Here is a 26155-nt window from a genome sequence, read left to right on the forward strand (position 1 = left end):
GGCTATCCTGAAGAGTCGCAGCACGCATAAATGACATGTATTCCCACTAGACAATGGGTTTGGGCCTAACTACACATGTACTTACCGAGATACCTCACCTAAGGGACCTGAATGGTGGTTTGCGAATTTGGTAACCACAACACTACCCCCTCCCCTTTTTACAGACTCGTCCCGAGTCGTCAAATTTTCGTGTGCCATCATGTGTAGTTTTCCCCTAGTACATTTTACCTACGGATCCCTGAGTGCGACATTCATGGTATTCGTGTCCCCCAAAATAAATAACCTGAGGGCTGCGTAACTACCTAAACAAACTCACTCACACGGACGACTTAAATAAAATTGCCGGCGCTAAGACATACATGCCGGGGGCGCACTCATATTTACAGTACATCTTAACCTTAACTTACAAATTTTACACTAAACCATGGCCCAGGATCATTGAACTCTGCAAAAGAAAAGCAGTTAGCAGGGAGCCAGGCTGCCCGCATGCAGTCTCTGGCTCAAAACAATGCAGGTGACAGGGAACGTGGCTGGCTGCTCACACGCAGTCCAAGGCCTTCCCTTTTGAACTGAACGCAGTGAACCACAACGGTGCATGGGCTGCACAAACGCAGTCTCCGTGCCAGCTCAAGTGGCACACGCAATGAACACAACGAATGGATGGATGAATGGATGGACCGAATGCAGTGAACCACAACGGTGCATGGGCTGCACAAACGCAGTCTCCGTGCCAGCTCAAGTGGCACACGCAATGAACACAACGAATGGATGGATGAATGGATGGACGCAAACACGGTGCACGGGCCGCCACTGCAGGCCCGTGTTGTAGCTGCCAACAGGGCAGTTCTTGCAGCTTGCAAACTGTTGCTTTCTGATCCTGGCGCACATGGAAACGAACAGGGGGGGGGGCAAAGCAAAAATTGAACGGGGCTGGTGAACGTGGGCAGTGGGCATGGCATGGCAAAGGCAGCAGGCAAACACAGCCCGCAGAAGAAGGCCGCTGCAGGCAAACACAGCCGGCAGATGAACTGGCCGGCACAGGCCTTGAAGAAAAACAGCCAGCAGATGAACTGGCCGGCACAGGCCTTGCAGAAAAACAGCCAGCCGGCAGACGATCCAGCCGGCACAGGCCTTGCAGCTAAGCAGCTGCAGATGAAGCTGGCCAGCCTTTGCCGTTCAGTGGAGGTTGGTGGAGGGAGTGCGGTCTTGCTGGCCACTTGGACCTACCTACCTGTCTCCCTCCCAACCTATCGCCTTTGCCTGTCACTGTACATACCCACTCCCTTAATTTGTCAAACCCCAATTTAGCCCCAACTTAATTTTTTTCTGTTGTTTTTATTTTTACTCCCCCACTATAAATCGTCCCCTAGCCCCCTTTATCGTCCTTGTTCGGCTAACCTATCCTGTCACCTAGCCTACTCCCAACCCCGACGTTCCCTTCCCGGAGGGGAACAAGGGAGAGCTAACGTCCTGTGTCGAGGCCCAACGAAGCCTCAGAATGGCCTCCCCAGAGTTCGGCGATCTATAACCAAAGTGGGTCCAGCGGCCCACAACGACAGCGAGGGGATGGATGGTGCGGAGGGGTACACTTCCTAATCTACCCTATCCATTTAACTGTTAAACTACCCCGGGGCTTTCAACAAGCGCCTCTCGCTTAAAGTATTGGTTCTAACAACCCAGATTCCCGTCGCCTGTGTTGGTGTCCTCACAATTTCGGGCCTCGCCCCCCAATTTTCTCTCCGTGCCCTCACACGGTCTCCTGGCTGGGACACGTGGCTCCCTTTGGCAGGCACGACCCTCTGCCGAATCTCCCGCTATGGCACCCCCGGGCACTACACTGCCTCCGAGCCTACCAGCTCCCTAACACCGGGGAGTGCCCCCCATGGCACCTCCCCTGAAACGCACACGTGGCAGGCCGGCCTCCCGGGCCCCTTTCCGAGGGTCACCCGTGCCCACAACACTGCCCACGCGGCTAATGGCGCCCCGGGCCCCCGCACCAAGCAGGCGCACCCGTGCCCACTACTCTATCCCGGCCCCCATGGGCCCATGGCCTCCCGCGGCCGACTAGCCTGGTGCCCGGGGTACCCACTCAGCGATACTCACCTTTCGCAGCCACGCTCCCAAGCCCGTCAACAGGGCTCCTGCACCCCTCCAAATGGGTTTCGAGCCTACACTCCCACCAACAACAAAACGACCTCCATTTTTCAATTTGACTAACCCAGCTAACTCACTTTACTCTGACCCCGGGGTCCCTTGGGCGGGAGTCACTCCTCACCCCTATCATTCATCGCACCATGCATTTCCCATTCGCTCCATTCACACAGACCCGCTGGCCTCACTCACTCATCATGTACTCGCCTCACAACTCTTCAATACACACACCGCTGAACTCTGCCATCCTTCTAACTGCACCCCCTAACTAACTCGTGCTCCCACGTCGTCCCTTAAACTACAGCACGTTCCATTTAACACTACGTAGCTAAACTACGTCCCCTCTACACACTCACTGTCAGTCACTGTCTCCAAATAATCCCATTAATCAATTTCCCAGGGGGGGAATTTCCTCCCTTCCTACTGGGCTCGTGAACTCGTTGCAAGACTCTGAGAGCCCTGCGCCTCTGCGGGAGCGGCTGTTCCAGCACCGACTCCTCCGGCAAGACATATCCATGAGGGCGTAAGGTCGCCCTTGTAAGGCCTAAGGCGGTCCGCGTGGACGATCCGAGGGAGGGCTCGTGGTCCCATTTTAATTTTTAGGACCACGTCACTGACTTGCGCCAGGACAACCCCCGGGCCCTGCCAAGGTGAGGTGAGCTTCGGGCAAATGCCCTTTCTTCGCCGGGGGTTAAAGAACCAAATCTTTGCCCCCGGTGGGTATTTGCTCACCTGGCTCCGGTGGTCGTACCTGCGCTTCATTTTTATGCCCGCCTGTTGGAGCTGGTGTCGTGCGAAGGCGTGGACCTTCTCCAAGCCCTCCTCCAACCGACGGGCATAGCCCTCCCCCGGGGGCCTATCAAGCCGCTCAGGCGTCGGACCGCACAATAAATCGACGGGGCTTCTCAGCTCCCGTCCATACATCAACAGCACCGGACTACATGCGGTAGACCCGTGCTGGGACGCGCGATAGGCCATCAGGAGGTACGGAAGGTGTTCGTCCCAGTCCTCCTGGTTAGTGGCGGTGAAGAGGGCCAACTGTTGGACCAGGGTCCTGTTGAACCTCTCCACCATGCCATCAGACTGTGGTCTCAGGGGCGTTGTCCGTGTTTTTCGAATTTCCAGGAGCCTGCACACCTCTTTTAGTAATTCACTCTCAAAATTTCGTCCCTGGTCCGTGTGCAGCTCCTGCGGAATCCCATACCGGCATGTAAATCCTTCTACGAAGGCCTTGGCCACAACCCCTGCTTCCTGGCTGGGAAGGGCAAAGGCTTCTGGCCATTTGGTGAAATAGTCCATAATTACGAGGACGTACTTATTACCCTGGCGAGTGGGGGCAGTGGTCCCAAAATGTCCATGGCCACTCGCTCCAGGGGAGCCCCAACCTGATGTAGTTGGAGTGGGGCCCTCATCCTCTGCGGCGGTCCCTTTTTTGCAGTACAGGCGTCGCATGCTCGACACCAGTCCTGTACATCGCGCCCCATGTTAACCCAATAGAACCGCCGGCGGGCCCGAGATTTTGTTTTGGTCCTGCCCAAATGGCCGCCGGCGCGGGTACCGTGCACCTGTTTCAAAATTTGGGTCTTAAACCCATCAGGGACTATCACCAGCCAAGAAGTTTGTTCAGAAGGAATCTCCACCCACTTGCGATACAAGATGTTGTCCCTCATTTCTAGGGTCCTCCACTGAGCCCAGTATGCCTTTGTTCGCGCCCCGAATGGGGCGATTTCCTCCCCACTGGGCCTCCTGTTTTCCTGGACCCATTTGTACACTGGCCCTAGCACCGGGTCTTCCCGCTGGGCCGTGCTCCATGCCAATCCACCAAATTCCTCTCCCGCGGTTAGTGGCAAAGTTGGGCCTACCACCCGGGCCGCACGGACTGGGAGTTTCGGGGAGGCGTCTGCCAATTGGTCCCTCTCCTCATGTCTCGTACAATATTTGCAGTTTTCCCTCAGACAGGGGCGTCGAGAGAGCGCATCGGCATTCCCATGAGCCTTACCGGCTCTATGGACCACACTGAAATCGTACTGCTGCAATTTTTCCAACCACCTTGCAATTTGGCCTTCCGGTTCCTTGAACCGTAAGAGCCATTGCAAGGAGGAATGGTCAGTTCGTACCAAAAATTTCCTCCCGTACAAGTACGGGTGGAAATGGCCCACGGCAGACAGCATAGCCAATAGTTCCTTGCGAGTTACGCAATAATTTCGTTCGGGCCTACTCATGGCCCGACTGTAATACGCGATCACTCTTTCCACGCCCCCCTGTGTCTGGGACAAGACTGCTCCCAATCCTTCCTGGCTTGCATCCGTGTCCAGGGTATACATCCCGTCATCGGTGGGGTACGCTAAAACAGGTGCGGATGTCAAACACCCCTTTAATTTGAGGAAGGCCTCTTGGCACTCCTCCGTCCAATTAAATCTCAACCCCTTCTCCGTCAACCGGTGAAGGGGCCTGGCTATCTCCGCAAAGTTTGCCACGAAACGCCGGTAGTAGGAGCAAAGTCCCAAAAAGCCCCGCACCTGTTTGACAGTTGTAGGTACGGGCCACTCCTCTACCGCTGTAATTTTTCCGGGGTCGGTCTTCACCCCCTCGCGGCCTATCACGTGTCCGAGATAGGCCACCTCTGTCGCGAACAAAGTGCATTTCTCTGGGCTCAATTTCAGCCCTGCCTGCCTGAGGTGCCCAAACACCTGGTCCAAATTGGCTATCTCCTGGGTGAATGTTTTAGCGTGTACCAGGACGTCATCCAGATACACCAGGCATGACTGCCACGGCATGCCGCCGAGTACACGCTCCATCAGTCTCTCAAAGGTGGCGGGGCGTTACACAAGCCGAACGGCATCACAGTGAACTGATACAGTCCCTTCCCTGTGGAAAATGCCGTTTTCTCCTTCCCCGTCTTATCCATCTCCACCTGCCAATACCCACTCTTGAGGTCCAGAGTTGAGAACCATTTAGAGCCTGCAACGGCGTCGAGGGTATCGTCAATTCTAGGCAGGGGATAGGAGTCTTTGAGTGTCACGTTGTTCAGCTGGCGATAGTCCACACAGAAACGCGTGGTCCCATCCTTCTTTTTAACCAGCACAACTGGTGACATCCAAGGACTTCCCGAGGGCTCGATGACACCTGCATTGAGCATCTTCTCAACCTGTTCATCAGCCTCCTCTCTTTTGCTCCATGGGAGCCTTCGAGCAGGCTGACGGACAGGCCGGGCCCCATTGGTGTGGATCTGATGTTGCACCAGGCCCGTACGTCCAATATCCTCGGGTGACAAGGAGAAGATCCCGATGTGTCGGTCGACCAGCTTGTATAAGGCCTCCCGCTGGGCCTCCTCCAAATCTACACTACTCCGATTTACCATCTCACGAATGGGACCGGGCCAATTCCTAATCGAGTCTGGAGACTCCTTCTGGGGCCGGTCCGGCTCGACGTTATCGTCCCTCAGCTCTGCGACCTCTTTTACTGGGATGCAATCTGCCACCTTCGTGCCCTTCCTGATAGTGCGTGGTTCCGTGCTCACATTTATCACCCGTACGGGCACTACTGGCCCGTCGGTACTTACCAGGGTGCGGCCCACGACTAAGCCCGGGGTTGACGGCCCTGCCGGTAGTTCCGCTAGGCCGCAGGGGCCCTGCCACGTTGGGGGTGCTCGCCACCGGGCCGGGACCACCGCCTCGGCACCCGGGGGAATGACCACGGAGTCAGGAGCCTCCAGCTCCACCCTCTCATCCGTGCTCACGCCTCCTAACGGCAACTCTTCACCACCCAACTGCATGACCCCCCGGCCCAAGTCGATCTTACAACCACCGGCCGTCAGCACATCCAACCCTATTAGACATGGGTCGTACACCTCTGCCACCCAAACCTCTATCTTGGTTTTCACAGTGCCCAATTTAAACGACACGAAACCACGTCCTATGATAGGGGCCGTTGCCCCGGTAGCTAGCTGCAAACTATGGTTTTGCAGACGGTGGATCTCATCCCAACCGTCTACACTCGAATCAAGGACCACAGGGCTGATGATCGTGGCGCTTGCTCCTGTGTCCACCACGGCGTCTACCCCTACGCCGGCAATCTTGCACCGAATTGTTAAGCTACCTTTGCCAATTTGGCCACAACTGATGACCTGTCGCAGTTCTGAGGGCTCTTCTCCGTCTGAGTCTGCCGAACACGGCCCTACATGTTCGGCACTTCTTAGTTTCCCGGGGACTGGTGGGGGGTGATGGTTGGGCCTGGCTATCCCTATTGACCCGGGCGGAGTTGGTGGTCTAGGGGGCCGTGGCTCTTCTCTTCGCGGGGGCCTTTCCCTGCGCGGGGCGTTGCACCTCCGCTGCAGGTGGTCCCCTGCGCCACAATTATAACACCTCTTCTGGTAAGGTGTTTGCCTCCAGTACGCCGAATTATACCCCCTCCATTCCGAATTGGGGTACCCCCGATGGCCCATCTCCCGCCCTTCCCGGGCCCGACCGCCTCTCCACAGGTCTCCCGAACCGGCGGTCGAACATGCCCTGCACCATCCTTTCCATTCGCGCTTGGTCGCCCAGGGTTGCCCCGGCTCCCAGCGCACTGTCGTGCACGGGGTCCACCTGTCGGACTGCCACCGCGTGGCGCCCAGCCCCTCCCAATGGCGTTCTGGCTGCCTCCCAGCAGGCAGCAGTATCAGCCGCCTTCTGGAGGTTGTCCGGGCGCCATACGGTGAGCAATGCTCCGACATCGGTGCCCCCTATTGCTCGAAGGAAATGGTCCAGGGCAATCTCCTCCCGGTACTCCGGTGGCATGTTGGTGTGCGCAATCCCCACCAAGCGGCGAATGTCATGTGCCAATTCTCCCAGCGATTCCTGGGGACGTCGTTTGCGCCCGTTGAGCTGAGCTTTAACAAGCTCGCTCTGCTGGTCCATGCCAAATCGGTTTTTTAGGGCCGAATGGAGATCCTCCAGGGTCGCCCCCTCACTGGGTACCGTGGTCAGGACTTCCAAAGCCACGCCACGCAGGGCCGCTGTGAGTTGTGCCACACCCTGCACCTCGTTCCAGCCATTGCCTCTGGCAACACACTGGAACTGGGCCATATATGCCCTCAAGTCCGTCTTGCCATCGTACGGGGGTAGCGGCACCCTCGGTTCTTTCGAGGTCTCCTCCTGTTCCCTAGGGACTCCGGGAGGAGTGTACCTCCCCAGTCCCAATGGTGCCTCACTCCCGCAGGGTCCGAGCCATTTGCCCGGGGGCTCCACCACCCTTGTCTGCGTCTGTCCGTGCCCCGCGTCGTCCCGCTTACTCTCCCAAGCCATTGGACTCACACTCCGCACACCCCCTGGAACAGTCATTCTGGGTACCCCCATTAGGCCAAAAGACCCCGCGGTCTCTACCCTCCCCAAGCTTGGCATGCTCACCCCGCATCGGGCAAGCCTCCTGCTCCGCCTTGTGACACCGGCCCCACCTGGGCACGATCCGCCTCGAGGGAGTATATCCTCTCCCCCTGTTCCCGAAGGAGGCCACCCTGCTTCTCACACCGGGCCTCCACCCTATCCGCCAGTCTCTTCTCCATTTCCTCCATTTTTCCCTTTATTACCCCATTTATTTCCTCCCCTATCGTTCCTAACGACAGTTCCCCGACTTTTTCTCTTATTTGCTCCACCTCCCCTTGTACCTGTGTCACCATCTTATTTGTCTTGGATATTTCCTCCCTCGTTGTCCTAAACTGCTCTTCTGTCTCGCCCCGGTTTTTTCTATCTGTTCCCCCAGTTCCTCTGTCTTTTCTCCGGCTTTCCGCTCCATTTCATTAATTACCTCCTCATGTCTCTTTCTACATTCCTCCGTCACCTTTTTTAATCCTTTCTGTGTCTCCGCTTTTACCTCCTTTCGCAGGTTTTCAACTTTGTCTGTCATTTCCCGATGTCTTTTCTCACAGTCCTCCTTCACGGCTCCCAATCCCTCCTTTATTTTCCCTTGTTCTCTTTTAATTCCTCTATCGCCGTCGTGTTCCTCCCTATTTCCTCCTTTATTTGGTCTTGTCCCTGTTTTACTTCTCCCAATCCTTTTCCTACTTTGTCTATTTTTCCCACCACCGTCTTTATTTCGTTTACCCTCTCTTGTTTACTTTCTTCCATTGCGACTCCCACTCCTTTTACTTTCTCTTTTAACCCGGTCACCTCCGCTCGTATCGTGTCGACTTCCTTTTTCATTTCGTTTTTTAGTTCTTCCAAGCTTCCTTTTAGGCTCATTCCCATGTTCTGCGTCTCACCCCGCAGCTCTTTCATCTCTTCCCTCATTTGCTGTGTATTCGCATCCATCGTCGTTTTCACTTCATTTGTATTTGTATCCATCTTTTCATCCATTTTTGTGTATTCGCATCCATCTTTTCGTTCATGCCTTTCATTTCGTTTTTCATATTCGCATCCATTTTTTCGATCATTTTCGCATTCATCTTTTCGTTCATTGCCGCCAGCATGGCGCATAGCTGGGCCATGTCGGATGCACTCAGCTGAGCCGTTTCGGCAAGGTTTGGGGAAGGGTTTTGGTGGAGAGGAGGGGGGGGGAGGTGTCATACACCGCGGCCGCTGCCGCACCCATTTCGGGCTCTGGGTTCAGTTGGGCGAGTCCGTGTTCCTGCACAATCAACATTTCCTGCTCGGGGATTCCATCCTGGACCATGGATTCTACACATTCTACATCCATTTCTAATACCCCCGGCTCCCGCTCGCCTTGAGACGCCATCTTGCTTCTCTTAAAGGGTTAATTTGCTCGCTCGTAATTTGGAGGGAATCGGGGTCGCTTCTCTCACCCCTGGACCGATTCCCGTGAATTTAGCCGGAGACAGGAGAGCCTGTTTTCCTGTTCTCCGATACCAGTGCCGCGAGGAGGGCGATGAATTTGTATCGCACGACCTGACACCAGTGTTGCGGTATTCGCGCCCGCCGGCGTGCTGACGGCCACGTAACTCGAATCGCGGCACGTCGCCCACCGGACGGACAATCCAGTTGTGACCCTCTCGGACTAACGCCGGGAACCAGTCACGGGTGGACCTTTCGGTCTCACCGCGATCGAGCCAATCAGCCCCCGCGTGGGATAGGGTTGCTCGCCAAATTCGACCTACCTAAGTACCCACGCGGAGGGTAGACCGGGCGATCGCACCTCGCCGCAGGTCGACTTCGGACACGGGCCACTTAAGCGACCCGTTCCGTACTATCAGAATAACCGAGCGGTGTTATCGTCGACCTCGACGGTTCGATTAATTATCGGGCGTATTCAGCCCACTACCAACCCTTTACGTGAAGCAAGATGGGGATTCAATAGAGGAAAAGACGAAGCGAAGCGGGAAACAGTTCAACACAAAGCACATTTATTCGCGGCACACGGGAGCACACATATACAATTCCACCAAATGCACACAGAAAAGACACAATGTAATTTACACAAAAAGCAAATGTAAAAGCGAAAACACAATGCAGAGCTAATACCGACTACCGAGCACACGGCAACACTTATACAATTCTACCTCACAGACGGCGCCGACAACACATACCCAAAACCAAGGAAAAGAATACCCTCAAGGATGAGGCGGGCCTGAGGCCGAGACCGGGTCGCGCCTACCCGTCTGGTGATGAGACGCGGAGCGGCGATGGCGCCTCAACTCCGCGGGCCTCGCGGACAGTGTCTGGTAGGGGGTGGGAAAGGGGCCCCCTTGGTCGCACTATCTCAGCGCGGGGGGAAACAGGAGGGGGTTGCTGATGCTCGGGGTATTGAGGATTTTTATTATCCCGCGACGAGCGTCTCCACCTCGGCCAGGTCGCGCTGTCGGCCTCCCTGGGGTGCAGCTCCCGACGCGAGCACCCCCTCGTCTGGTGTCGCTGCCTTTCCACAGCTCCGTCCCCTCCGTTCCGACTCCAACGCACACGCCGACCAGCTCCTTCTTGCCAACTCCACCGCCCGCGAAGTCTTGACTCTCTGTTTCCGACTCTCCTACTCTCCTACTCTCCGCATCTGGACTCTCTGGACTGACGAACACGGTCCTTTTATCAGCCCCGTAGCTTCGCCCTCTCATCTTTGACCCCCTCCCTTCGACCTTTCACCTCGCTCCCCATTGGCCCGAGAAAAAGTGGGCGTGAAGGCTTTTTGATCCATAAATTTGCATATATCGATCGCCCTGGGGGCGGGGCCAATTCGCCCCTCGCTCTCCGATTGAACGGCAAAAAGTGGGCGTGTGTCGTTTTTGATCCGTTTTTGAAGCACAAAATCCGTGATTTTGTACACGCTGTTCGGCGCGCGCCCTGCACGAGTCCAACACCGGTACCCACAGCGGGGCAAGAACGGTGGCGATGCGACGGTTGCGAGGTGTGACGGGAAGGTCGTGGCGGTTGTGGTGAAGCGGCGTTGTGGTTGGTGGTTGATGATGTGGTTGTGGTGGTAATCATGGCGGTTGGTCCAAAATAAAGATAGCAAAAGAAAAACGGCTATCCTGAAGAGTCGCAGCACGCATAAATGACATGTATTCCCACTAGACAACGGGTTTGGGCCTAACTACACATGTACTTACCGAGATACCTCACCTAAGGGACCTGAATGGTGGTTTGCGAATTTGGTAACCACAACAATATATATTGCTGGAATGTTGCGAAAGACTGTGACGTAACCCGTTCATTCAAGTTGTGTAAGTGGAGCACACGGCAGGCTCAGTCCAGTTACTTTTTAGACGGACCTCCTATATATTTGGTTGGTACTTGTCACCATTGTTGATATTCAAATTCTGAAATGAATTATCAAACATCTGTGATTTTTATTTATTATATCGATGTTTTTCTATTTTTATTTATATATAATTATTCATATTTATATATATATATATATATATATATATATATATATATATATATATATATATATATATATATATATATATATATATATATATATATATATTGTTGTTGTGGTTGACCAAATTCGCAAACCACCATTCAGGTCCCTTAGGTGAGATATCTCGGTAAGTATATGTGTAGTTAGGCCCAAACCCGTTGTCTAGAGGGAATAAATGTCATTCAAGAGGGCTGCGACTCTTCAGGATAGCCGTTTTTCTTTTACTATCTTTATTTTGGACCAACCGCCATTATTACCACCACCAACCACGTCTCAACAGCCATCACAACAACAACCACCAACCACAACGCCGCTTCACCACAACTGCCACGACCTTTACCGTCACAACTCGCCACCATCGCATCACCGTCATCTCGTGCCACTCGTGGGCACCGATGCTGGACTCGTGTAAGGCGCGCACCGTGCAGCGTGTTCAAAAGCATCGCGGACTTTCCGAAGAAAAACGGATCAAAAACGACTCACGCCCACTTTTGTTCCGTCCAATCGGTGAGCGAGGGGCGATTTGGCCCCGCCTCCAGGGCGTTGGAGGGCGGTCGCTATATGCAAATTCATGGATCAAAAAGCATTCACGCCCACTTTTCCTCGGGCCAATGGGGAGCGAGCAAGAGAGGTGAAAGGTCGGAGGCAGAGGGTCAAAGATGAAGGAGCGAGGCCACGGAGGATATAAGGGGCCGCGTTCGTCAGTCGAGGCAGTTCAGTTCGCAGGAGGAAGAGTTCGGAGTTGGAAGCGGAGGAAGAGTTCAGTGCAGTTCGGAGTTCGCGGAGTCGGAGTGAAGAGGACGGAGCTGTGGAGAGGCGGCGGCGGCGAAGGCGGACGAGGGGGTGCTCGCGTCGGATTCGGGGAACTGCGGAGAGAAAGGCCGGCGGCGCGACCGAGGTCGTGGTGGAGACGCTCGTCGCGGGACCCGCAATTTTGTGAAATCCTCCTTTCCCCGAGCATCAGCAACCCCCTCCTGTTTCCCCCCGCGCTGAGATAGTGCGACAAAAGGGGGCCCCCTTCCCACCCCCTACCAGACACTGTCCGCGAGGCCCGCGGAGTTGAGGCACCACCGCCGCTCCGCGTCTCATCATCAGACGGGTAGGCCCGACACGGTCTCGGCCCCAGGCCCGCCTACCCCCTCATCCTGGAGGGTGGTTCTCTTTTCTTTTGCTTTGGGAATATGTGTTGTCGGCGCAGTCTGTGAAGTAAAATTGTATAAGTGTTGCCGTGTGCTCGCGTAGTCGGTATTAGATCTGCATTGTTGCATTTGCTTTTTGTCTTCTTCTTTTCTATGTGCTTTTGGTGGAATTGTATATGTGTGCTTCCCGTGTGCCGCGAAATAAATGTGCTTATTATTGAACTGTTTTCCCGCTTCGCTTCGTCATTTCTTTCATTGAATCCTCATCTTAGTTCACGTAAAGGGTTGGTCGTGGGTTAAGATGCCCGATAATTAATCGAACCGTCAAGGTCGACGAATAACACCGCTCGGTTATCCCGATAGTACGGAACGGGTCGCTTAAGTGGCCCGTGTCCGAAGTCGACCTGCGGCGAGGTGCGATCGCCCGGTCTACCCTCCGTGTGGGTACTTAGGTAGGTCGAATTTGGCGAGCAACCCTATCCCACGGGGGGCCGATTGGCTCGATCGCGGTGAGACCGAAAGGTCCACCCGTGACTGGTTCCCGGCGTTAGTCCGAGAGGGTCACGACTGGATTGTCCGTCCGGTGGGCGATGTGCCGCGATTCGAGTTACGTGGCCGTTCGCACGCCGGCGGGCGCGAATCCGCGACACTGGTGTCAGGTCGTGCGATACAAACCCATCGCCCTCCTCACGGCACTGGTAACGGAGAACGGGAAAACGGGCTCTCCTGTCTCCAATTAAATTCACGGGAATCGGTCCAGGGGTGAGAGGAGCGACCCCCGATTCCCTCCAAATTACGAGCGAGCTAAATTAACCCTTCACGAGAAGCAAGATGGCGTCTCAAGGCGAGCGGGAGCCGGGGGTATTAGAAATGGATGTAGAATGTGTAGGATCCATGGCTCAGGATGAAATCCCCGTGCAGGAAATGTTGGTTGTACAGGAAAACGAACTCGCCCAACTGAACCCAGAGCCCGAAATGGGTGCGGCAGCGGCCGCGGTGTATGACACCTCCCCTCCCCCTCTCCACCAAAACCCTTCCCCAACCCCTGCCGAAACGGCTCACCCAAGCGCACCCGACATGGCCCAGCTAATCACCATGCTGGCAAAGATGAATGCGGATGCGCAACAAATGAATGCGGAAATGACAGCGAAGATGAATGCGAACATGAACAAGCAAATGGACGAAGTGAAAACGAGGATGGATGCGAATACACAACAAATAAATGCGGATATGAAAGACGAAATGAAAGGCATGAACGAAAAGATGGATACAAATGAAATGAAAAACGAAATGAACAAGGAAATAAACGGAATGGAAGCAAACATGAAGGAGGAAACGAAAAAGCTCCGGGGTGAGACGCAGAACATGGGCCGATGCCTGCAGGCGGGCATGAAGGCCGTCAGCAGGGAACTCAAAATGGCGACTCCACGTGGAGGAGCGAACGAGCTGGAAGGGGGTGCAGCGGCTGACAGGCCCGCGGTGGAGGCGGGTAAAAAAATAATTCGGGGGGCGTGTTGGGCGAGGGTCGTGACAGAAGAATCGACGGTGACCGAAAGGGAAAAATTAAATGGGGAGACCAAAACGTGTGAGACGAGACACGAGGTGACGACAACGGTAATAATAGTTGAGACAAGGGAGGTAAAGGGTGAAGAGTTGGCAGAGACACGGGAGATGGGAACGATAGAGGGAAGACTACACGATGAAGACGGGGTAAGTGACGCACACACACACACGGAGGTAGTGGAGGACAATGGGGGTGAGCTGGTGGACTGGGTGGAGACCCAGTGCGAGCAGCTGGATGGCCTCCTCCAGGAACGAGGGGAGGGAGTATGCCCCCTTGAGGCGAGTCACGACCAGGTGGGTTCGGTCGTGTTTTGCGAGGTTGAGGGGACGGGTGCTGTGGACAGGTGCACGGAGAGCTTGGGGGGTATAGAGGCCCCGGAGACCCTTGTGGGGACATGAATCCACAGTGTGGTTGTCCCTGTGTGTGTGGTGCAAGGTGTGAGTGCGTCCCCGTGTGTGGAAGCGACCCCGTGTGTGAGTGGTGTGGTGGCGATGGTGCCGGAGTACGTGCTTCCCAGCACGCCGTGTGTGGATGAGGCACCGTGTGTGGAAGAGGCCGTGTGTGTGGATGAAACGGCCAGTGTGGATGAGGCACCGCGGTTGAGTGCCCCCGCGTGTGTGAGTGTCGCCGTGTGTGTGAGTGAGGCACCGCGGGTGAGTGCCCCCGGGTGTGTGAGTGAGGGACGGTGTGTGAATGGAGCACCACGTGTGAGTGTTATGGGTTATGCAAGGGAGACCGTGTGTGTGAGAGAGCGGTATGTGAGGGAGATGTCGGTTGGCATGCGGGAGCACGCAGCCGCGTCTCCCGGTGTGAAAGTAATGGAATGGAATGTGAGCGTCGTGACACGTAGGTGTGCGTGGGTGGAATGGAGGCGACGACGGCGACATGTGAGGAAAGAAAGCCGGGTAGCGGCTGTAGTTGTTTCGGGGACCGTGCCGGGTTCACCCAGCAGTGAGCACGAGGTTCGTGCTGTGCAACGCACGAGGCCCCACGTGCTCGCTTGCGAGAGTGAAGTCCCGGTCCGGAAACGCACGCGGTGGATTTGCCGATCCCGCGGACGGACAAAGTTTAGGCAGGATTATGGATTTGGACCGGACGGGTTCTCCACGCGATCGTGTGTGTTAAGCTCCAACGGGCAAAGCACATGTGTTCGCGTGGGGAACCCCTCGAGACGTGGGGCTTGTGTTTTTTTATGCGCACGGTGACGCCATGGCTGCTCGTGGGGTTGGAATCCGGCAGGAGGGGTATCCCTGCCGGATGGTACCGTCCAAGGAGGGACGAGGGACACGTGCAGCTGCATGACGTCACGGGCAGGTGCAAAGTGCGCGAGTTGCCGCGCTGGTGCTGCGCATGGAAAAAAAAAAAGGCAAGCCTCACTTTCGGGTGCACAGGATTCCTGGGCAAGGGGTGGAAGACCCCCTTGACCTTGGGCACAGGATGGAAACTAGTTAGGGGGAAGGGTTAGCTTAGTTAGACCGACTTCATGGGGCAGGGGTAAGTCCTCATGGAGTCCGTGGAATGGATTAGGTAGAGGGATTTAGTGAGCTTTAGGTTGGGAAATAAAATGATTTTTTTATTGATTTGGAGACAGTGACAGACTTTGAATGTGTAGAGGGGATGTAGTTTAGCGACGTAGTGTTAAAAGGAACGTGCTATAGTTTAAGGGACGACGTGGGAGCACGAGTTAGTTAGGGGATGCAGATAGAAGGATGGCAGAGTTCAGTGGTGAGTGTGTTGAAGAGTTGTTGGTGAGTTATGAGGTGGAAGCATGTGCTTGGTGAGTGAGTGAGGCCAGCGGGTCTGTGTGAGTGGAGCGAATGGGGAATGCATGGTGCGATGAGTGATTGGGGGGAGGAGTGACTCCCGCCCAAGGGACCCCGGGGTCAGTATAAAGTGAGTTTGCTGGGTTAGTCAAATTGAAAAATGGAGGTCGTTTTGTTGTTGGTGGGAAAGTAGGCTCGAGACCCATTTGGAGGGGTGCAGGAGCCCTGTTGATGGGCTTGGGAGCGTGGCTGCGAAAGGTGAGTATCGCTGAGTGGGTACCCCGGGCACCAGGCTAGTCGGCCGTGGTAGGCCAAGGGCCCATGGGGGGCCGGGATAGCGTAGTGGGCACGGGTGCGCCTGCTTGGTGCGGGGGCCCGGGGCGCCATTAGCCGCGTGGGCAGTGTTGTGGGCACGGGTGACCCTCAGAAAGGGGCCTGGGAAGCCAGCCTGCCACGTGTGCGTTTCAGGGGAGGTGCCATGGGGGGCACTCCCCGGTGTTAGGGAGCTGGTAGGCTCGGAGGCAGTGTAGTGCCCGGGGGTGCCATCGTCGGAGAATTGGCAGAGGGTCGTGCCTGCCAAAGGGAGCCACGTGTCCCAGCCATGAGACCGTGTGAGGGCACGGAGAGAAAATTGGGGGGCGAGGCCCGAAATTGTGAGGACACCAACACAGGCGACGGGAATCTGGGTTGTTAGAACCAATAGTTTAAGCGAGAGGCGCTTGTTGAAAGCCCCGGGGTAGTTTAACGGTTAAATGGATAGGGTAGATTAGGAAGTGTACCCCTCCACACCATCCATCCCCTCGCTCTCGTTGTGGGCCGCTGTACCCACTTTGGTTATAGATCGCTGAACTCTGGGGAGGCCATTCTGAGGCTTGAGTTGGGCCTCGACACAGGACGTTAGCTCTCCCTTACTCCCCTCCGGGAAGGGAACGTAGGGGTTGGGAGTAGGCTAGGTGACAGGATAGGTTAGCCGAACAAAGACGATAAAGGGGGTTAGGGGACGATTTATAGTGGGGAAGTAAAAATAAAAAAAAAAAGTTGGGGCTAAATTGGGGTTTGACAAATTAAGGGAGTGGGTATGTACAGTGACAGGCAAAGGCGATAGGTGGGAGGGAGACAGGTAGGTAGGTCCGAGCCCGCCTTCCAAGTGGCCAGCACCACCGCACTCCCTCCACCAACCTCCACTGAACGGCAAAGGCTGGCCAACTTCATCGGCTGGCCGTGTTTTGCTTCAAGGCGGAGGCCGGCCACTTCATCTGCTGGCTGTTTTTCTTCAAGGCCTGTGCCGGCCAGTTCGTCTGTCGGCTGTGTTGCCTGCAGCGGCCTCCTTCTGCGGGCTGTGTTTGCCTGCAGCGGCCTTCTTCTGCAGGCTGTGTTTGCCTGCTGCCTTTGCCATGCCATGCTCACTGCCCCTGTTCACCAGCCCCGTTCAATTTTTGCTTTGCCCCCCCCCCCCCCTGTTCATTGCCATGTGCGCCAGGATCAAGGCAACAGTTTGCAAGCTGCAAGAACTGCCCTGTTGGCAGCTACAACACGGGCCTGCAGTGGCGGCCCGTGCACCGTGTTTGTGTTCATCCATCCATTCGTTGTGTTCATTGCGTGTGCCACTTGAGCTGGCACGGAGACTGCGTTGTGCAGCCCATGCACCGTTGTGGTTCACTGCGTTCAGTTCAAACCATTCATCCATCCATTCGTTGTGTTCATGGCGTGTGCCACTTGAGCCTGCACGGAGACTGCGTTGTGCACCCATGCACCGTTGTGGTTCACTGCGTTCAGTTCAAAAGGGAAGGCCTTGGACTGCGTGTGAGCAGCCGGCCACGTTCCCTGTCACCTGCGTTGTTGAGCCAGAGACTGCATGCGAGCAGCCTGGCTCCCTGCTAACTGCTTTCTTTTTGCAGAGTTCAATGATCCTGGGCCATGGTTTAGTGTAAAATTTGTAAGTTAAGGTAAGATGTACTGTACATATGAGTGCGCCCCCGGCATGTTTGTCTTAGCGCCGGCAATTTTATTTAAGTCGTCCGTGTGAGTGAGTTTGTTTAGGTAGTTACTCAGCCCTCAGGTTATTTATTTTGGGGACACGAATACCATGAATGTCGCACTCGGGGATCCGTAGGTAAAATGTACTAGGGGAAAGCCACACATGCTGGCACACGAAAATTTGACGACTCGGGACGAGTCTGTAAAAAGGGGAGGGGGTAGTGTTGTGGTTGACCAAATTCGCAAACCACCATTCAGGTCCCTTAGGTGAGATATCTCGGTAAGTATATGTGTAGTTAGGCCCAAACCCGTTGTCTAGAGGGAATAAATGTCATTCAAGAGGGCTGCGACTCTTCAGGATAGCCGTTTTTCTTTTACTATCTTTATTTTGGACCAACCGCCATTATTACCACCACCAACCACGTCTCAACAGCCATCACAACAACAACCACCAACCACAACGCCACTTCACCACAACCGCCACGACCTTTACCGTCACAACTCTCCACCATCGCATCACCGTCATCTCGCGCCACTCGTGGGCACCGATGCTGGACTCGTGTAAGGCGCGCACCGTGCAGCGTGTTCAAAAGCATCGCGGACTTTCCGAAGAAAAACGGATCAAAAACGACTCACGCCCACTTTTGTTCCGTCCAATCGGTGAGCGAGGGGCGATTTGGCCCCGCCTCCAGGGCGTTGGAGGGCGGTCGCTATATGCAAATTCATGGATCAAAAAGCATTCACGCCCACTTTTCCTCGGGCCAATGGGGAGCGAGCAAGAGAGGTGAAAGGTCTGAGGCAAAGGGTCAAAGATGAAGGAGCGAGGCCACGGGGGATATAAGGGGCCGCGTTCGTCAGTCGAGGCAGTTCAGTTCGCAGGAGGAAGAGTTCGGAGTTGGAAGCGGAGGAAGAGTTCAGTGCAGTTGGGAGTTCGCGGAGTCGGAGTGAAGAGGACGGAGCTGTGGAGAGGCGGCGGCGGCGAAGGCGGACGAGGGGGTGCTCGCGTCGGATTCGGGGAACTGCGGAGAGAAAGGCCGGCGGCGCGACCGAGGTCGTGGTGGAGACGCTCGTCGCGGGACCCGCGATTTTGTGAAATCCTCCTTTCCCCGAGCATCAGCAACCCCCTCCTGTTTCCCCCCGCGCTGAGATAGTGCGACAAAGGGGGCCCCCTTCCCACCCCCTACCAGACACTGTCCGCGAGGCCCGCGGAGTTGAGGCACCACCGCCGCTCAGCGTCTCATCATCAGACGGGTAGGCCCGACACGGTCTCGGCCCCAGGCCCGCCTACCCCCTCATCCTGGAGGGTGGTTCTCTTTTCTTTTGCTTTGGGAATATGTGTTGTCGGCGCCGTCTGTGAAGTAAAATTGTATAAGTGTTGCCGTGTGCTCGCGTAGTCGGTATTAGATCTGCATTGTTGCATTTGCTTTTTGTCTTCTTCTTTTCTATGTGCTTTTGGTGGAATTGTATATGTGTGCTTCCCATGTGCCGCGAAATAAATGTGCTTATTATTGAACTGTTTTCCCGCTTCGCTTCGTCATTTCTTTCATTGAATCCTCATCTTGCTTCACGTAAAGGGTTGGTCGTGGGTTAAGACGCCCGATAATTAATCGAACCGTCGAGGTCGACGAATAACACCGCTCGGTTATCCCGATAGTACGGAACGGGTCGCTTAAGTGGCCCGTGTCCGAAGTCGACCTGCGGCGAGGTGCGATCGCCCGATCTACCCTCCGTGTGGGTACTTAGGTAGGTCGAATTTGGCGAGCAACCCTATCCCACGCGGGGGCCGATTGGCTCGATCGCGGTGAGACCGAAAGGTCCACCCGTGACTGGTTCCCGGCGTTAGTCCGAGAGGGTCACGACTGGATTGTCCGTCCGGTGGGCGACGTTCCGCGATTCGAGTTTCGTGGCCGTTCGCACGCCGGCGGGCGCGAATCCGCGACAATGTATATATATATATATATATATATATATATATATATATATATATATATATATATATATATATATATATATATATATATATATATATATATATATATAATATATATTGTTACGGATTTCAGAATCTAGTCTGATTAATGCATCCACACATCCAGGTCCTCAGACAGTTATTTCCTTAAATGCATGTTCAGATTAGCCCCATCCCCATGTCTAATGGGATTTTAAATGTGATGCGTTGAGAAGGGTAAAGAATAGACCCCCTCTCTTATGGTGAGCTTTTCTTTTCTTTACGACAGACACTTCTTCTTCTTCTTCTTTCGGCTGCTCCCGTTAGGGGTCGCCACAGCGGATCATCCGTATGATCCGCATAGTGATTTGGCACATGTTTTATGCCGGATGCCCTTCCTGACGCAACCCTGGTCGCCTCTTACGACACAGGGATATGGTACACCCATTTTAACTGGGGTATACACCGGCCCAGTACACTGGTACTCATTTCACCGACCTCGGAAGGATGACAGGCTGAGTCAACCCCCTGGTGTATTAATTCAGTGGTCCAACGGGGCTTGAACTCAGGACCTTTTGGATCCCAAGCCGCTCTCCTAACCACTGCGCCAACACCAGGCTTTTCTTTACGACAGACACGTTTAGACATTTCTTTCGGGGGCTTTGACGCCCGCCCTTATTTTTCCTCAGCATTTCTTTCGCGAGCTCTGAAGCCCGCCCTTATTTTTCCTCAGCATTTCTGTCGCGAGCTCTGATGCGCGCCCTCATTTTTCCTCGGCAACGTTCTTTCACGAGCGCCGACACCCGCCTTTTTTGAGAGTGCACGGGTCGTCATGGTAACCGTGTGCAAGTGGGGTGGGGTGAGCTTGGGGCGGACTCTGCGCCCGCCGAGATGGCCCGCAGATATAAAAATGAATGGGAGGTATGTGTGTGTGTGTGTATGTATATATATGTGTATGTATATATATATATATATATATATATATATATATATATATATATATATATATATATACAGACTTTGAGAACAGATCGAGGCACCAGTTCAGTTGATGCATTACCAGGATTTTCAGTTCCCCAGTACCGAAAGTTTTGCTTGTTTACCTCCCCGGACAATTGAGCATGGCATTTGTCCGTCATGTGAAGTTTTTTGAGGAAGTCTGCATCTTTCTCCAACTTTCCTGGGAACCAATTTGCAAAGTCTACTCGTTTGCATTTCTGTTGATCAGTAAGCACTGTTTCCGTTTGAATTTTGTATGGAAAGGCATGAATGTCTTGGCTACGGATCCTCTGAACGGTGCTCTTATGAATGCTTGTCTCGGCAGAAAGTCGTCGAATCGATTTTTTTGGACTCTGAACGACCGCCTGTCTCACCATTTCCACATTTTCTTCACTACGACCTGTCCTCTTCCGATCACTGTAACCCTTGTGAAGGTCACAGATGGTTCCCACATTGGTAAACTTTGCGATGGTGCACTTTATTGTCTGAAAGTTTGGTGCATGGCGCAAGTGGATACCGAAATGTCTCGAGTAAAGACGTTGCATCTGTATGACACTTTTCGTCTGGTGCCAAAGTTCAACAATTTTCGTCCGTTGTGGTACGATCAGTCTTGGCATTTTTCTGGAGCTTGCTTGGTATCAAAATAAACTTCAGGGTCTCTGCAACAAGAAATGAGGCATAAGTGACAAAATTACTGCTTTTTAGGATCAAACGAAGCATTTTAAAAGTTGTATTTTTTTTGGGACACCATATATATATATATATATATATATATTGAAGGAGCAATTTTGTGCTCCTCCTAGTGGTCACGTCACGTTTTTCTCGGTACTGTGACCTGAGAAGTTTTGACACGGTGTTTGTACGTCAAAGTAGACAGGTGCACAAATCAGGGGACTTCTTCACAAGGAGTAGTGTACACCAAAAATGTCGTGTACAAGGACGTTTTGTCAGCCTCATTAGGTATGGCCATGGAGTACATAGACTGGGATATGGCTCTTACAAGAGACGCCACTGGTTGTCATATTGGGCTCATGGAACGGAAATATATATATATATATATATATATATATATATATATATATATATATATATATATATATATATATATATATATATATTTGCAAATTCGTGCCCGCCGGCGTGCGGATGGCCACGTAACTCAGATCGCGGCACGTCGCCCACCGGACAGACAATTCAGTCGTGACCCTCCGGGAACTATCGCCCGGAGCCAGTCACGGGTGGGCCTTTCGACCTCACCACAATCGTGCCAATCGGCCATCCACGTAGGATAGGGTTGTTCGCCAAACTCGACATACCTAAGTACCCACGCGGATGGTAAACCGGGCGATCGTACCTCGCCGCAGGTGGACTCTGGACACAAGCTGCTTGGGCGGCCCGTTCCGTACTATCGGGATAACCGAGCGGTGTTATCGTCGACCTCGACGGTTCAGATTATTTACCGGGTGTTTTGCACCCGCTACGAACCCTTTACGTGAAGCAGGATGGAGAGTCAAAAGGTAGGAGACGAAGCGAAACGGGAAAGCAGTCCACACAATGCACATTTATTTCCCGGCACACGGAAAGCACGTATATACAGCCATACAGTCAAAATGCACATAAAGCCCCAAAACAATAAAAGCAACAACGACGCAGAGTTAATACCGACTATGCGCACACACGGCAACACTTATACAGTTTTACTTCACAGACGGCGCCAACACACATTTACACAAAAGCAAAGGAAAGAAGCCACCCTCATAGACAAGGACGCAGACAGGCCTGTAGGCCAAATGTGCGCGTGACCTGGAGGAGCGGCCAGGTCCACGAGACCGGGTGGGTCTTGCCCACGTCCTCGTGACGCGTTGGCGGGCGAGTCGCAAATGTGGCCGCGCGGCTGTACCACGACTCCGTGCTCCTTGGCGGGTTTCGTTGGCACCACGTGTCGGGTGGGGGGGAGGGGAACGGGGTCCCCCTTTGAACTATCTCAACGCGGGGGAAAGGGAGATTGTTGATGCCCTGGGGGAGGGAGTGGCTGGCTGGCTTGGGTCCCGAGACGAGCAATCCCACACCGCGACCTCGTCGCCGACCGCCGTCCGTCTTGCCTCGGACCCGAGCTCCCTTGCCTGCAGTTCCACCACTCTCCCTCGCCCGACTCTCTCTGCAACTCTTCTCCGTTCCACACTCTCCTCACCCGACTCCCCCGATAACCACTCTCAATTCGCCTTGCGCTCGCCTTTTTATAGGCGGGCAGGAGAAGCCAAGATGCAAATTTTGGGATCAGAATGACCTCAGGGGCGGAGCCACGCTCGCCCATTGGTCGGAGGAAACGGGGGCGTGAACCTCCCCTGATCCTAGAATTTGCATATATCGACTTCACACACACGCGCCTGGAGGCAGGGCCAAGCCGCCCCGCGCTCGCTAATTGGACGGAGGAGAAGTGGGCGTGTAGCATTTTTGATTCGAATTTTCCCTCGGAAAGGCCGCTATTCGCGCTCGCGGCTCTGTGCGTTCGGCACCAATCGCCGAACGGGCCCGGGACAGCCTGATGTTCAGTGTTCACAGGTGGTGCGGGAATGGCCGTAGAAGGAGAGAGGTGAAGGTGGTGGAGGGTTTTCGGTGGTGAGGGTTGATGGTTATAGTGCCGTTGGGAATGGCGGTGATGCGATGTTTGCGGGATTGAGTTGTGAAGGTAAAGGTCGTGGCTGTTGTTGTTGTCTGAGGGTTGGAGCGTGGTTGTAGTTGGTGACGATGGCTGGCGTGGTGGTTAAGGTGGTTGTTGTGTGATGGCGGTTGAGACATGGTTGGTTCAAAATAGATAGAACAGAAAAAAAATGGCTAACTCAAAGCGTTGCAGCCCGGATGAATCACATAAATTCCCTCTATACAACGGGTTTGGGCTAAGTACACATGCATCTATCAAGATATCTCACCTACGGGTCCTGAATGGTGATTTGCGAATTTCCACAGCCGTAACAATATATATATATATATATATATATATATATATATACATATACATATACATATACATATATATATATATATACATATATATATATATACATATACATATATATATGTATATGTATATGTATATGTATATATATATATATGTATATATATATATATATGTATATGTATATGTATATATATGTATATGTATATATATATATATATATATATATATATATATATATATATATATATATATATATATATATATATATATACTAGTAGTAATGCCCGGCGTTGCTCGGGCTTTCTTGCAAATTTCCTGGTTAGGGTTAGCTGTTAGGGTTAACTGTTAGGGTTAGTGTTAGGGTAGCTAACCCTAACCCTAACACTAACCTAAACCCTAACCCTAACAGCTTGGCGTAGCGGAGGTAAACAGCGCCCGGGGCAAAGTGGAAATTTGCGTCCCCCATAGGCCTTAAACTTGAGTGGATTTGAATGGAAAATCCCATAAGGGATTTCGATTTATTTATTTTTTTAAGAATATCGGAAGTGTTATGGAAAACATTTATAGCCAATGACCTAAGTTGGACCAAAAGCCATAATCGTACCGAATTTGAATGGAATCCGTTGGAGTTTGTGAAAATGCATCAAAACGAATTTTGAGGGGCCTCTTAAGGAAGACAATAATATCATTAGTATATCTGCCAAATCTTGTTTCATTTCATGGAGTAACAAAAATCTGATGGTGGAACAAAGAAAGGGGCGTGCCGAAATATTAATATAGATTTACACAGGGTGTCCCAAAAGTCACCTCGGGATTTAGAATAATTAATTCGAAATAATTTTTTTTTATAATTAATGATTATTCTTATACCAAAAGAAAATTTACAAAATGGAAATAATTTGCTTTTTTTGTGAAAAATGATGCAGTTTGGATGTCCTCCATTTTCGGCTTCGCAGAGACGGGCTCTTTCAACAGCATTTTCCATAACAGCCGACAACAACTCGAGCTGCAGCCCTCAAATTTCTGCACAGATGTTGTCCTTGAGCTGCGGAATTGTATGGGAGTTATTGATGTATACACGCTCATTTAGGTAACCCCAAATAAAATAATCGGGAGGCGTCAAATCAGGAGAACGTGATTGCCAAGAAATATCTGAATTTCGCGAAATTATTCGGTGTCCACGCTCTTTGGGTGAGAATAATTGATCGATGAAATTTAAAATAAAATTCCACGATTTTGGTTCTTTGTTCAGCTGTGAATTTTTCCATGGGTAATTTCCAAATGTTAATCTAAATTCTGAAAAGAAAAGAAAAACAAATTATTATAAAACAGAAATGTTATTTAATTTCTAAATCCCCAGGTGACTTTTGGGACACCCTGTATATATGTATATATGTATATATGTATATATGTATATATGTATATATGTATATATATATATATATATATATATAATGAAGATGCATCTCTCATGAATTCATTTTAAAGGGTTCCTGCCATCATCTTCATAGAATAATAATAAAAATTGTAATGTTGGAAAGGTAATAATCGATTTACTTGAAACAAAAATTGGTATCCTTTTCATCATAAAGATTCCTGTTTTAAAAGCCTGTCGTTCTGGGAGGAAAGAGGAGGAAGTGGGACTTGGTGCTTCATTGTCGTGGTTCCAATGGTTCAGCAGCAGGAATCCATTAGAATGAAGCATAACGGACGTGGAGGAGCACACAAAATTATGTATAGTAATACAGTACTTCTCGAAGCAAGAGAAAAGCTTATAATCGTACATGGAAAATATAACTTTCAATTTTAAATAAGTTGGTCCTCGATCATAAACTGATAAGACAGACGGACGGACATTTAACCAATTGCTTAACCCTGCCTTTCACTTTTTGTCCGTGGGGTAATGTATCCTGGGCATGACGAACACCTTGAAACATGTCGTATAAGCTGTTTCATTTTAGCAAAATAGAAAGTAGCTTGAAGAGAGTCATGAGAACGTATTACAAAGGAAGAGATTAAAGTTCTTCAAGGAAGGTCACCTGTTGAAAGTCTTGAGTAGTGAGCTGTCCAGTAATGGTATACAGTTTCTCCTTGAGGTGCACAGCCTTCCCAAGTACATGTTGTATGAACACCCTCTCCGTGCTGTCATTATCTACTCTCTCCCTATCCCTGTCGGATTGCATCACCAACCCAAAGGCGTCAATGAGCGATGGTGGCAAAGTGCCAGATTCCTACAAATAAACCACAGCAGGAAAAGGTATCAGAATATTTTAAAACGTTAACTGGGGTATACAGACATTGTTCGTTGTGAAATTTCACATTCCTGAATGCATGCAGCTTACGTGCCTGTATGTTCTTTCTTGCAGATCTTTTTTTGCCTCCTTTATCCATATAATCTATATTCTGTGCAATTGGTATATGTGTATGTGTGTGTCTATTTTACATTTCCTCCAAAAAGCACTGGTCGTACAAATAATAAAAAAATATGGCACCATATCCATCGTCCAGTACTCAGGCAGTGTGAGGTCAATAATTTTTTTCTTTTTGATTTGGACAAAAAAAAAGTTTCATCTACATCTGTTCTGTTCTTTCATATGGCAGCTTGGCTGCCGAGTAGCTATCATGTCTTGGAAGTGCAGCTGTGCCACCAATTCTGTGCCTCTCCACCAGTACACTGGCACTCATTTCACTTACTGCAGAAGGATGACAGGCTGAGTCAACCCCACCTGGTGTTGATTCAGCAGCCAACAGGGCTCAAACTCAGGATCTTAGGATCCTAAGCAGCTGCCCTCACCACGAAGCCAACAC

The 26155-nt window shown here is 52.2% G+C and overlaps 1 protein-coding gene across 5 annotated transcripts in view; it reads right to left on the reverse strand.

The window, feature by feature from the left end:
- Window positions 1-26155, reverse strand: part of MCMDC2 (minichromosome maintenance domain containing 2) — a 73056-nt gene that overhangs the window by 12888 nt on the left and 34013 nt on the right. For all 5 annotated transcript variants that reach the window (XM_085851081.1, XM_085851082.1, XM_085851080.1 and 2 more), the window contains one exon: window positions 25387-25578. In XM_085851081.1, the coding sequence (XP_085707207.1) occupies window positions 25387-25578 (192 nt within the window). The remainder of the gene's footprint in view (window positions 1-25386; window positions 25579-26155) is intronic.

Source organism: Eptatretus burgeri, chromosome 13, assembly GCF_056783735.1.
Source record: "Eptatretus burgeri isolate ZD-2024b chromosome 13, Ebu_testis_v1, whole genome shotgun sequence".
NCBI classification, from domain to species: Eukaryota; Metazoa; Chordata; class Myxini; order Myxiniformes; family Myxinidae; genus Eptatretus; species Eptatretus burgeri.